The sequence below is a fragment of the Cibotium barometz genome, chromosome 58, assembly GCF_041138505.1.
Source record: "Cibotium barometz isolate CiBa-2024 chromosome 58, ASM4113850v1, whole genome shotgun sequence".
In the NCBI taxonomy this organism is placed as follows: Eukaryota; Viridiplantae; Streptophyta; class Polypodiopsida; order Cyatheales; family Cibotiaceae; genus Cibotium; species Cibotium barometz.
The window spans coordinates 41,094,352-41,109,045 of record NC_141103.1 but is presented as its reverse complement, the minus strand read 5'-3'; the positions used below and the strand labels follow the sequence as shown (position 1 = coordinate 41,109,045).

At 44.5% G+C, this 14,694-nt stretch overlaps 1 protein-coding gene across 5 annotated transcripts in view; it reads left to right on the top strand.

Annotated features, from left to right (window-relative positions):
- Positions 1-14,005, top strand: part of PRT6 (proteolysis 6) — a 120,371-nt gene extending 106,366 nt beyond the window's left edge. Inside the window, exons 16-20 of one of the 5 annotated variants that reach the window (XR_015265029.1) lie at positions 159-227; positions 12,967-13,153; positions 13,305-13,401; positions 13,549-13,612; positions 13,651-14,005. Coding sequence is in view for 1 of the 5 variants with exons in the window: in XM_086792439.1 (XP_086648565.1) it covers positions 159-227; positions 13,305-13,379 (144 nt within the window). In the remaining 4 variants the exon portion in view is untranslated. Of the gene's footprint in view, positions 1-158; positions 228-12,966; positions 13,154-13,304; positions 13,438-13,548 lie in introns of all 5 variants that reach the window. The other 4 variants (XR_015265026.1, XR_015265028.1, XR_015265027.1 and 1 more) reach the window with 4 other exon arrangements.
- The last annotated feature ends 689 nt before the right edge of the window (positions 14,006-14,694 follow it).

The following is a 14,694-nucleotide window of genomic DNA, read 5'->3' as shown; positions in this document are numbered from 1 at the left end:
TTGATGATGTTTACATTCCTTATTTCTGCAGTCTGTTTGAAATCTCAAGGACAAATATAATGCCTATCATTTTTCTTTTTTTGCTATTGCAGTCTGTTTGAAATCTCAAGGACAAATATAATGCCTCTCATTTTTCTTTTTTTTTGCCATACCTCCAGGATACCGATATGCATAGAGGAAAGCCATTGTACCTGAATGAAGAGCGTTATGCTGCCCTTACAGCAATGGTTAGTCTCTCTCTCTCTCTCTCTTCCCATAGACTACCATTTTTCCAGTTCCACACTCTTATCAGATATGCCTTGTTCTGGCAGTTGTATCAGGCCACTAGTTCCTTTTTGGTCACATGTTATAGCTAGTTGTTTTTTAGTTTATGCTTTTCATTTTCTACGCGGGACATTTCGTGCCCTTGAATTTTGGATGTATTGTACTTTTGTCTCATTGGCCTGTAGACGTTAATATCTTTCTCTTTGTGGGTGAGGATCCAAACAGAGAGGGCCCGAGACATCTACCTTGCAGTGTGTTACTTTGCACCCTCCAATTCTAAATATGCCACCCATGGAGAGTCCCCGTACCTGCCCCTTTATGGTGACATTATGAAGTTTTCGAGTCTAGGGGACATCCTCCTGGTGGCCGGAGACTTCAATGCCCACACCGCAGGTGCACAGGTACCCTTCTTTGAGAGAGATGATCCCATGTACCAGGAGATTGACACGATGGGTACAGATCTGGAGCGGACATCACAGGATACAGCAGCCCGCACAGACTATGGAGAGTATCTCTTAGCCCTCGACGGGGCTCATAGGCTAGCCATTTATAATGGCCTAGATCCAACTCCTTCACGTGCTACCCCTTCGGACATGGAGCTAGTACAGTGGACTACCTAATGGGTCCCTCTCTTTGATCCCACTCATTTTGGAGTTTACCATCTCTCCTCGCCCCATCGGCGTTGCAGCGGACCATGCATACCTGGCCTTCTCACTCACATGCTGATACACCATGCAACCACCTGCTTTGCCCCATCACCGTCCGAGATACCACTTCACCAGAGAGACCTCTTCCATCTATTCTGATCACGTCTACCGCATCCTCTCCGACCTCGACCCCCACATCCCACTGGATGAGCTTACTACACACCTCTCAGCCACCCTCCATATGTCTGCTGCAGCGGCCTTCCCACACTCCAGAGCCACCCCTACATCACCAAGAGGGATTGTCCCACAGAATAGCTCCCGAGCCCGTCTACATCAGGAGATGGCACTAGGATCCACCACTCACCAGGAGGCGCGAGTGATCTTTCGACGTCTCACACGGAGAAAGAAGAGAGCCTACCTAGCAAGGCTTGAGCAGGAGCTATACCAGCTATTTCTTGGAAGGGACTGTGAGGAGGCCTGGAGGATCTTCCAGGATCATCGCCTTCCAACTCCGATTACTTCACCCAGCACTGGCACACCTATGCCACCTCTCTCTACCATGTCCCCGAGCAGCCACCTCTCCCCTATCCACCCGAACATCCACCCGAACCTCGTCCCCCACACTCTTCCTTCTTTCACCTTAGCATGGTGAGAGATGCTATTGACAAGATGCATACTGGGAGAGCACATGATCATGATGGACTTCTCACCGAGCATTTCTCCCATGCTAGAGAAACGCTAGCCCCTTTACTGGTTCACATGTTTAACAGGGCTTTATGTGAAGGCTTCCCCATCAGCTGGTCATCAAATACTATTTTACCTATCTTGAAAGCACGTGACCCCATGGACCCCAACAACTATAGGACTATCATGATTGGCCACACCTTGGCCAAGATTTATGGTTCGATTTTGGAGCATGAGCTTAGTAGATGGTCCGAGGAGCAAGGACTCAGAGCACCGGGGCAGGCAGGCAGGCTTCAGGAGAGGCCACTCCACACTAGATCATATCTTTACACTACGGGGGATCATTGAGGACGGGAGAGCTCACGGGCAACGGATATATTGCTACTTTGTGGATTTCCGCAAAGCTTTTGACACTGTCCCATGGGCCAGACTGATCAAGAGACTGCAGGATATGGGAGTGCCAGCAGAGATGCTGTGGGGGATCATTACACTCCATGAGTCAGTCACAGGCAGAGTACGGGTTCCAGGAGGTGACTCAGAGATCATACACAGCACTATCAGGGTGAAGCAAGGCTACCCCTTGTCTCCTACTCTATTTGGTCTATACATTGACGAGATCTCGGATTACATAGACAGACAGGGAGGACCAGGAGCACATTTGGCAGGAGTCTTCATACCGATCCTCTTGTATGCAGATGATATTGTTCTTATTTCTGATTCACCAGAGGGGCTGCAGAGGCATTTGGATGTATTACGGGCCTATATGCGAGGATCAGCACCTTACTGTGAACCTTGGAAAGACCAAGGTCATGATCTTTAACACCTCCTCACAATGGATTACTAGATCTGCAGTACAGTTTACATACAGTGGAGACCTTGTGGAGTATGTTATCTCATATGTATACCTTGGGATCACTCTTGTTGGACCTTAGTTCTCGATGTGGAGGGCGGCCGACGATGACCGGCCAAGAGCCTATAAAAGGGTGGCCAAGGTTAGTTATTGTATTATAGAGAGTCTCGCGAGTTTGTGAGAGCTCTATGGTCTTGGAGCCTGGATCTAGTGCAGATGTGCACCTGCTTTATGCAGCCGAGGCCGGCAGCAGTCTCGAGGCTCGCGAGGGCAGCTTCGTGGCGGTATGGGACGTCGCGAGGAGGAGATTGGTCGGTACATCAACCTAGTTAGCTCAACTCGTGGCTCGGTGGGGACAGCCAAGACTGTGGGCTCGCCCACGGCTGTCATGGTTGGGAGGTGAGTCAGGCCTGCACCCCCTTGCTTGTTTGTTTGTTCGTTTGTTTGCAAGATTCGAGTTTCGAACCAAGATCGATCACGAGGAGATCCGTGGGTATTTGCCACGTCCACACTTGGGCGCCCGCCCGTCCATACTTGGGTGTCCGCCCGTTAGTATATTCCTAACTCAGCTCGTCAATTAGCTAGCCTAGTTCCAAGCTTCCCCAAGCCTCGAAACTAGTCTTGCGTGCGTGTAGCACACGGTAGATACACACTGTGCACATGACATACTCCCCTTCCTCTAAGAGCTCACACTTGAGCTCACTAAAAAGCCACGGTAATCTCTCTGAAGAGTAGTCAACGTCTCCCATGTAGCGTCCTCCTCAACACGATCGTTCCACTTGATCTTGTATTCCGTGATAAGCGTATTAGGCAATCTTCGTTCACGAAATCCAAGAATCTTTTCAGGTTCGTGCGGAACAAATGTCATGTCCTCCACATCTATAATTTCTTGAGGAGTAACTAACTGATCTGCTCCACCCAGTACTTCCTTAAGTCTACTGACATGAAATACAGGATGAACTTTCACATGAGAAGGCAAATCCAATTCATATGCAACTGAACCAATCCGTTGTGTAACATGAAATGGTCCACAGTATCTAGGGGATAATTTCGGAGACCGATTGTCCGTAAAGTCTCGGAATCTTTCGGAACTCGCAAATACACCATCGTTCCTTCAGAGAACTCTCTGGGTGAACGATGTCTATTAGAATAAAACTTGTCTCAGTCTTGAGCACTTCTAATAGATTCCTTCGCAACTTGTAACATTTCCTGCATATCTTGCAAAAAATTATGTGCTGCATCATGCTGAAGTCCTGAGAATCCTACTGTAACAGGTGATCTAGGTTGAAAACCATACATAAGCAGGAAAGGACTAAACCCTGTACTCGTATGCTTAGTACTGTTATATGCAAATTCTAACATAGGAAGATAATCCTCCCATGAACTCTGTCTTTTGGATACATATGCCCGAAGCATATCCTCCAAAATCTAATTCACTCTTTCAGTCTGGCCATCAGATTGAGGATGATCAGAGGAACTCAAATTCAAAGTTGTTTCCAACTTCTCCAAAACAAGTTTCCAAAAATCACTCGTAAACTTAGAGTCCCTATCACTGACTATGTCCTGCGCAGTAACCCGTACAGTCTAAACAATTGCTCGATAAAGTGCCGTGCTAATTGCGTAGCTGTAATAGTCTTCCGGGTCGGTAAAAATCTAGCCATTTTTGTCAAGCGATCTACCACAACCCAAGTAGAATCGTGGCCTTGATGTGTTCTTGGCAATCCGGTAATAAAATCCATGGAAATACTTTCCCATTTATTACCTGGGATTTGCAAAGGATGCAACAACCCAGCCTGTCTAAAGCGTTCAGCTTTATTTGCCTGGCAAGTCTGACACTTGAGAACATAATCTTCTATTACATACCCTTCCATCTTTGGCCAATAAAAAGTGTGTTTCACTAACGATAGTGTCCTGTGTACCCCAGGGTGTCCAGCAAAAGGGGCGTCGTGACACTCCTTAAGAATCTTGGACCTAATGTCCGGGATCTGTGGTACACAAATTTTGTCATTACGGAATAGTAAACCATTCCGAATCATCCACTGGCCTCCTGCAGCCTGAATGGTAGACTGCTCAGTCATTGAGTCTTGGTCAATCAATGAGCTCCCGTCCTGGATCTTCTGCCAAAATGGACCAAAATAACTATCAGTCCTACAAAGCCCTCTCAATGACTGAAATAAGTCAGTAGAAATCTCGGTGAACGACAAAGTATTCACCTCTCTAATTCGACTAAGCGCATCTGCAACACTATTCATGTACCCTTTCGGATAACGGATCTCAAAATCAAAATCTTGCATTAACTCCGCCCAACGAGCTTTCCTTCCTCTCAAATCATCCGCATCACACACATACTTGATTGACTGATGATTAGTCAATACCACAAACTTGGAGCCATATAAATAATGTCTTACAGAAGGCAATCAGGCGTGGAAACCAAGAGAGAGGAGTGAACACGACTTCCAATATGCTTCAATTAATAAAATCAAGTACAATAGCCACATGATAGTGACCCTAAAGGATAAGTGTTCACATGTCCGGCCATAAATGTGCCGGGTGGACCAAAACACTTATAAACTGCATATAAGTGAAACTGAACTAAACTGGGGGAAAAAACCTCCACTAACTGAAGTAAAAAGTGCCCCAGTAACCTACTGATGATCACTAGCACTCCTCTGGGTGCATACACAGCATAAAACCCAACAAACCCCCCTGGAGTGATATGTGATCACTGTACATCATCCACCAAAAGGAAACAAATTCAAAGCATTGCGGAATGCTTCAAATTTCGGACGTGGTAATGCCTTGGTGAAGATGTCTGCCACATTCTGATCTGTAGGACAGTAGATCAGACTGATATCTCCTGCCTGGAGTCTCTCTCGAACAAAATGATAGTGAATCTCAATGTGTTTCGTGCGAGCATGAAACACAGGATTCCTGGCCACAGCAATGGCACTCTGACTATCAGTATAGATAGGTGTAGGCTCCTCCACTGAAATATCCATATCAGTCATAAGACGACGCAGCCAAACACACTCAACAGTAGTAGTGTAGGCTGCTCTGTACTCTGCCTCACAAGATGAAGTGGCCACTGTGGTCTGTTTCTTGCTTAGCCAAGAAATGCATGAAGCGCCAAGGAAGAAACAATTTCCACTAGTGGAATGTCTGGTATCAAAGTCACCAGCCCAATCTGAATCACTGTAAGCATGTAACTGCATGTCACCCCCCTCAGGATAAAGCAACCCAAGAGACAAGGTACCCTGCAAATAACGGAATACACGCTTCACAGCTTGCCAATGTGACAACCGTGGGCTGTGCATGAATCTGCTCAACTGAGAGACTGCATACTGAATATCTGGCCTTGTATTACACAAGTAAATGAGGCACCCAACAGCCTAAGCATATGTAGTGGCATCGAAGGAAACATTGTCATCTTGTAATGACAGTTTCATCCCAGGCTCCATAGGAGTACTAATAGGCTTGCAATCCTGAAATTTAAACTTCTCCAGAAGTTTAGCAACATAACGTGATTGCAACAACCCAATGCCTCTGTTATCCTGCACAAACTGTATGCCCAAATAGTAATGTACAAGGCCCAAGTCAGACATGTCAAATGTCTGTTGCAGTATCTCCTTAAAAGCTGCAATTTTGTCATCATTTGATCCCATGAGCAAGGGATCATCCACATAAAGACTGATGACCAGCAGATCTGTCTCTTCTTTCTTCACATACAAAGTGGCCTCTGATGGACTGTTCACAAATCCCTGAGTGAGTAGAAAAGCATCTATTTTTGCATACCAAGCTCGTGGAGCTTGTTTCAAACCATACAAGGCCTTTTTCAGCCTGCATACTTTCCCCTCATGACCATGTTCTGCAAATCCCATGGGCTGAAATACATAAACTTCCTCCTCGAGGTCCCCATGTAGGAATGCAGTCTTTATGTCCAACTGGTGAACAACCCAACCACGATGTGCAGCCAATGCAATGACACACCTAAGTGTCGACATACGGGATGTAGGAGCAAATGTCTCCTCATAATCAATGCCCTTCTTCTGTGCATAGCCCTTTGCAACTAGACGGGCTTTGTACCTGTCAATGGATCCATCTGCATGTCTTTTCAACTTATAGACCCATTTAGTACCAATGGCTTTCTTGCCTTTGGGCAGATCAACCAAATCCCATGTTTGATTCTTTTTAATAGAATCAATCTCATCCTGCATGGCTTTGTTCCAATGCACATTATCTCGTGCATCCACAAATGAATCAGGCTCATCATCATCCTGTAAACTGGCTGCCATAACCAGATTCAAATCCATGATGTGTGCATGCTCATTGGTCCTTGTTTCCCTACGAGTACGACCAGCAAGAGGACCCTCTAAATGGCTGTCCTGTAATGTCCTCAAATACCATCTAGGTATATGTCTGACCTGTGGTGCCTGCTGTCCCATATTTGGTTCAGCTTCTGGCTCATTTGGCTGCTGAATTTCTGCACCGCCTACATCATTTGTTGGCTGTCCGGTACCCTCATGAGTTGGATCACCAACTCTGGAATGAAACTCCATGGGTAGTAGACCTTAAAACACATCATTTTCAACCTGATTTGCCTCATAACCAGCCATGGATATTTCTGATTTTTCATCAAAAATCACATCCCGACTGATGAATATCTTCCTGGATAGTGGGTCATATAACCTGTAGCCCTTGCTCTCACGGCTATACCCAACAAAAATGCATTTTGTGGCTTTATCATCCAGCTTCCTCCTCAACTCTTTGGGTATGTGTGCATATGCAAGACACCCAAAGATACGAAAATGCGACACAGAAGGCTTGCGGCCATGCCAAGCCTCAAAAGGAGTAATAGAAACCAATGCCTTTGTGGGACATCGATTCAAAATATGACAAGCACACATTACTGCTTCCACCCAAAAGATATGTGGTAGTCTTTTTGCCTTTAGCATACATCTGGCCATCTCCATGAGTGACCGATTTTTCCTTTCTGCAACCCCATTCTGCTGTGGAGTGTAAGGAGTAGTATACTGATGTTTTATACCTCTACTCCCAAGAAAGGAATTCAGCACATGTGACATATATTCCCCCCCTCGGTCAGAACGGAGAGTACCTTGCATCCTGACTCTATCTCAGCAAGTGCTACAAAGGCCAAAAATGCATCATATACCTGGGATTTCTGTGTCAAAGGATAGACCCAGCATATACGAGAGAAGTCATCAATAAATGTTGCAAAATAAAAGCAACCACCTAATGACTTCGTCTGCATGGGACCACAAAGATCACTGTGTATAAGTTGCAACTTTGCAGTTGCTCTTAGAGCCTGATCACGTGGGAAGGAAAACCTGTGCATTTTTCCCAAAATACATCCTTCACAAATATGATCTGGAGGCTTCTCCATGAGAGGTAGATCTGTAAACATATTATGTCGCTGCATAAGCATAAGACTCCAATGCCCCATGCGAGCATGCCATAACTCCGCATCAACCATAGCTGGAGTAAGAGTGAATGCATGATAAGCAGACTGATCCACTGGCTGAAATGCATCCAACTGATAAAGTCCATGACATAATGTACCAGTAAGCATCAAGGTCAAGGCATTAGCTTTGTCTCTGACCATGCATTTATCATCATCAAAGTGGACCTGCATTCCACAATGTGCTAAAGAAGAAATGGACAACAAATTCTTCTTTATCCCTGGTACATATAAGGCATCTGTAAGGCGGAGAATGGAGCCATCAATGGCTGTGAGCTGAATCTCCCCAATGCCACGAACTGGATATGAAGCATTGTTGGCACACTGAACAGTTTTGCCAACGGGGGCAGGGCCAACATGACTAAACAAATCCCTGCGAGATGTGATATGCTTTGAGGCACCACTATCAAAATACCAAGTACATGCATGCTCTGTCAAACTGAGTGCCTGTGAAGACCAAGAGGCATCATAGCTGCATGTATAAAAACAGTAATCCCTGTCCTCAACAAAAGAAGCAGTCTCTGGAGGAGCTTTAGAAGTATCATTAACTGACATCCCAGCTTCCTTTGCCTTCTCTTTGGCAATCCTCTTCCTACATTCCGTGATGTAGTGACCTGGCTTCTTACAGTAATGACATTTGCCCTTCTTCTTGGGCTGTCCATCACCTTTCTTGGTATCCTGTGAAGAACCACCATCACCTGAGTTTTGATTTGCACTCTTTGGCTGAGATTTCCCTTTCCCCTTTTGACCTGTAGTAAATGCTTGTTCAGCATTTGTGTTCATATTCATATTCTTCCTCATTTGCTCCTCTTGTAGTAAGAGAGCAACAAGTTCCTGATACTTGAGGGGTTCAACAGCATTCCTCATGCTGAGGTTCAAAGAGGTATGGAAAGCCAAGTAAGATCTTGGCAAAGAGTGCAAGATGGTGGACACAAGCTGTGTCTCAGGAATAATCTCATCCACATTGATGAGTTGCTCTCTCAAATCCTGCAGCTTGTTTAAGTGGCTAGACATATCATCTCCTTCATTCATTTTCTGATTTTCCAGCTCTCTTTTCAAAAATGAGATCCTAGCCTCATTACGAGCAGCATACATCTGCTCCAAAGTCACCCATGCATTCTGTGAAGAGCCAGCTGAACGAATATGAGGTATAATGGACCTCTGTACTGACAATGCAATGAGTGACAAAGCTTGTGCATCCCTGGCATCCCATGTCTTTTGAGCATTTGTTCTCTGAACAGGCAATGGCTGTCCTGGAGCCTGTACCTGTTGTCCTCGTCCACGAGCACCCCCTTGGGGAGGAGTCTCTGGAGCCAATGGACCTGGACGTGGTTCATCACCACTAACAAAATCCCAAAGACCTTTTGCCACAAGCACATTTTTCAGCATAAAACTCCACAAGGAGTAGTTCGTGCCATCCAATTTGTCTTCCTCCGACAAATATGTGAATACATCACTTTGCTGTTGATTTGCCGTTATGCTTTACGCACAATGTTGTACCTGTTTACCAAAAAACCCAATAGCAAAAACCCTGATAATAACTGTACTCCACTGAATACAGTTCACCCAAATCTGCCTGCACTCTCAATCCTCTGAATGTGCAGCTCAATGCACCAATGACTGAGTAGAGCAGCAAATGGCGTACACAATGCCAAAATGCCCCAAAAATGCCCAAATTTGCTGCACCCAAACTGTGCAAAAAAACCTGTATATTTTCTTGCTAGAAAATCTGCCTGTTGTGCCTGTATATTTTCACAGAGAAAATAAAAATGCCCAATATTCAAAACTTGTAATGCTTACCAGCTGAGATTTCAACAGGTACAAGTTGACTGTAGTGTGCAGATACGTAGACTGTTGTACTGTGCAGGTAAAGATGACTGTACGGAGCAGACTGCAGGTACGATGACTGTACGGCGGATGTACTCAGCTGGTACTGTACGGAGCACTGTACGGAGCAGTGCGAACAGGTACACAGCAGGTACTCGTTGTAGGTAGTTGCAGGTACTCGTAGCAAGTACAGTCGACTGTATGCAGGTACAGTACGAAAGCAGTCCTCTGTAAGCAAGCAGGTACAGTACGGGTACTGAGGCGACTGTGATACAGATATGCGTTGCAGGTACTGAGCTTGGTACGTTGACTGTGCTGAGCATAGTACGGAGCAGGGCGACGCCTTTTGCAGCACACGACTGAGTCAGCGTTGACAAGTACAGTCGACGTTGACTGTACGGAGCAGGTAGTACGGGTGCTGACAGCAACGAAAGGTACGGCAGCTGCTTCAGGCAACGATTTGCAGGCGGCGCACAGTTGTACGGGTTGCAACCAAAAAAAAACGTACGGGAGTTGTACGATCAGCAGCAAGAGAAGCCTGGCAGTGTTAAGCAGTACGGGCAGGTCAAGGGCAGGCCAACTTGGCTCTGATACCAATTGAAGGCACTCAAGGATTAGGGTTAGGGTTTACAGAAGGCAATCAGGCGTGGAAACCAAGAGAGAGGAGTGAACACGACTTCCAATATGCTTCAATTAATAAAATCAAGTACAATAGCCACATGATAGTGACCCTAAAGGATAAGTGTTCACATGTCCGGCCATAAATGTGCCGGGTGGACCAAAACACTTATAAACTGCATATAAGTGAAACTGAACTAAACTGGGGGAAAAAACCTCCACTAACTGAAGTAAAAAGTGCCCCAGTAACCTACTGATGATCACTAGCACTCCTCTGGGTGCATACACAGCATAAAACCCAACAATACATGTATTGTCATGTCAGGCTTCATAAGCCACACATGTTCGGTCATGTCAAGCTTCATAAGCCACACCTGTTTTGTCATGTCAAGGTTCACAAGTCATGCATGTTCTGTCATGTCAAGCTTCAAAAGCCACACATGTTCTGTCATGTCAAGGTTCACAAGTCATACATGTTATGTCATGACTCATGTCAGGTTTCATAAGCCACACATGTTCTGTCATGTCAAGCTTCAGAAGCCACACATGTTATGTCATGTCAAGCTTCAGAAGCCACACATGTTATGTCATGTCAAGCTTCAAAAGCCACACATGTTTTGAGCCTCATAAGCCACGCATGTTTTGTCATGTCAAGCCTCAAAAGCCACGCATGTTCTGTCATGTCATGCTTCAAGGGAAAAACGGTAATGGCTGTCGGGTTTCCTGTAAACTGTGGGGACCGAACCTAATCAAGCTAAAACCCAACACCGTTTTTAACTCTGCACTTTGGTTTTGTTTTCTTTCGAGAGACCTCCTCAAGGTCCGGAGGAAGTTCAGGAGTCCTCTGCAAATCCTCGTGTCTATTTAGAGGTATCATTGAAGAAGATCTAGCTCTCTTCTTTTCGTAGCAAGAGTTTCGGTCCAAATCCTTAGGTTGTTGATTCGTTTGCTGTAGAGAGTGATCTAGGATGATATGTTCGTTAGCAGAGTTAACCTGGATATCCTCGTTCTCCCAAAGATATTTGTAAGCTAGATCTTCAGGGGTTTTTTGCATATGCTTGAGCAAGATCCCCAAAGATGTCCATAACATCTTGATCTCGAGCCACTTTGCCCTGGAGAAGCCTATTAGAGAAGGATCCCTTCTATAGAGTGTCAATAAGGCTTCTTTGTCTACCAATCGCTTCGAAAGTTTATCCAATTCCTCACAAAAGGACTGCTGCTGGCTGTCAAGAGTCTTATGAAATATAGTAAACATCTGCTCAAAAAGCTTGTCTGCATTGTCACTCCACAAAGTTGACTTGTCCATGATATGGAAGCTATCGAACCCAGATTCCACCAAGATCTTTTCCTTTCTAAGAGTTGCTGGCAAGCTTGCTTTGCTAGAAAGGATGAGCTCTGATACCAATGAAACCAGAAGGGGACCTAGAATTTGGTTTAAAAAAAAACAATGAAAGTACCACAAAATAAAATATCGACAGTGCACTGAGCTGGAACGTGCGGCCCCACATAGGAACTAATTTATTACATAGAAGCTTTACAAAGATTTCAAGGTGAGGCTACAGACAGCACCATATTTTCCACAGCCCACTAAGCAGCTTTCCACCAAAGCACATACAAGCATAGTCACATGGAACGGGAACGGTTAGATGGAATGGGGGTCTGTTTTGGAACGGGAACGGGAACGGGAACTCGGAAAGAAAATGGGAACGACACGTCATCACCATATGGCTACCATGTGCAAGCTAAGGGGATTGAAGGGCATATATTGCCAAGCCTTTTAGATGCAAGGTCATACACCACTCTCATATGATATGATATGATCATAGAAAAATACAGAAATTCTTATTTACTCAAAAATTAGACCCAGAATGCCTTTAGCCAAGGATACACAGTGGGTTCGGCGATATACAAGTGCCACAAAATAAAATATCGACAGTGCACTGAGCTGGAACGTGCGGCCCCACATAGGAACTAATTTATTACATAGAAGCTTTACAAAGATTTCAAGGTGAGGCTACAGACAGCACCATATTTTCCACAGCCCACTAAGCAGCTTTCCACCAAAGCTGGATCAACTCCTCCCAAGCAAAGTACTTTGCACCTGAGACTGTAGCCGTACCTCCTCTCCGAGTCTGTCCTTTGCTGACTCGATCATGTTAAAGTCTCCAGCCATGCACCCAAAGTCAGCCTGAGGAAGGGACTGATGGATTTTACTCCAAAAGGTGGCTCTACCTGCTGCGTCGTTCAAGGCATAAACATTGAGGAAGCCCACATAGTCCTCTCCAATCCTAAGGCAATGCTTCTAGGCACATTTCCGAGTCTTCAAAACAAAAAGTGCATTTTTTGACTCCATGGTCCAGGCTGCTGTGTGGAGGGAACCTTTTTGAGGATCTGATCTAGATAGAAAAGAATGTCCATCCATTTGGCAGATAGTGCAATGGGATGGTACCTTTAAGAAATAGAGGATATCTTCCAACTGCCACACGAAGCAATTTCCCTTCAGACCTGCGAGGCATAATTTTTGAGGGAGTTGGTGTATGTGTTTTTAAACTTTGCAACCAAAGCAGCAGGCATGCCTTATGAGATGAAGATTTCTGCAGTTTCTGGTATCTGGAGACCTCGGAGATTTTCAAAACTCAAGGTTCTAGCGGGAATCAACAAGTCCTTCTGCATGTAATGGGTGGACGCCAAAAATAATATTAGGTCCTGTTCAAACAGTTACAAGGAGTGTTAGACCTATCTTCACAGCAAGAGGAATTCGGATCCTGTTCAAGCAGTTTACAGAGAGTATTTGACATATCCTCACACATGCTTTGTTGGCTCAGTTGCACCTGCAACCTAAAATGGATTTTGCACATTTATTTTTTTAATGAAGGATTTTTCTCTTGATCATTGAATCAAAGCTGACCTTAACAGCCATTGTGGGTGGTGTGCACAGGTAGTTTCGCATGGACTTGATCACAGTTCCTTGGTTCTTTCTCATACAACTTGGGAGACAATCATATGGGGCTGATGTAAATAATCAGAAGTCAGAGGTACGGGCCATCAGGGGCCATCACTAAATTAGATGTGTAAGACCCCAATTGTTACGTTCTCATGAACTCTCTAGACAGATGCAACTGCTCATTTTTCGTAGTAAACTTAAATATAGCTAATTCCAATTCTTTCTTACGAACTTGCAGGTTTCACCCACACCTACCTAGTGGTGCATTGTCAGTGCATGAAGATGTGCACATGGAGACATAGGTAACCGAGTGCATGAAGATGTGCACATGGAGACATAGGTAACCGCATGCTTTGTGTGCCCCTTTTAACATTTTAGGCCATTATCATAATATCATGTGCTTTATGTATATATGAACAGAAACAAGGATTCCATCAATTGAGTGTAAAGTATAGAGAAGCAGTAGGCCTAGCAGTTTCATGGTAGCATTGTGCTTATGTGGCCCTTGTACGTTATTTCAAGTCTGTAAAGATGAGCCCCAAAGTTATTTTCTACTTACATCCCCAAATTATTCGATATAAAGAACATTTTTCATAAGTATAGTGAAGCAATAGGCCTGGCAATTTTGTGGTAGCATGGTGGCCTTTGTACATTATTTCGAATCTGTTACTATGAGTCCCAAAGTTATTTTTCTACTTGCATCCCCAAATATTTGACGTAAGAAGCATTTTTCATTGCAGAATATGTAGATATATTTGTGAAATGCTACCGAGTATCTTGTAACATGTAAAACATAAATAGTACAAAGTGGACAAATATGCGTGGCAAGTTCTGTTATCTTCCAAAGCCAAGTAATTTTTTCTTGTGTGTACGCACCAATATAGTGATAACTAAAAAATCAACACTCTTAAATTATCTCTTATCCATCAGATATAACATGTTGTCTACAGGCATAGACGTCTGGGCTTTCCAGACATCTCTCTCCCCCCCTCTCATAGGCATATGTTTAATCAACTTGAGAATCCCTCCTTGAGATGATAAGATGCCCTATCTCATCCCTAAAAGGAGGCAAAACTCAATGAATAGATCGTTGTTTTATTGTATGGTTGTTTTGGTTTACTCCAAGTTCAACAATAATAGCACCATATTTCTGACGTCTCCTTTTTCAAAAATACATAAGGTTGCCCTCCTCTCAGAGGGATGATTGGTGGGCATGCAAGATATTGTGGTATCACAAATGAACGCAAAAAGTATTAGTGATAGGGTTGACTATGTTTGTGCCATGAGGGCTTGTGAGAATAGTAGATTGTCTTACTTGCACTTTTTCCTCCCTTTATGTCCATATTGTTGAAATCAATGGGGACTTTTTAGAAAACTTCCTTCT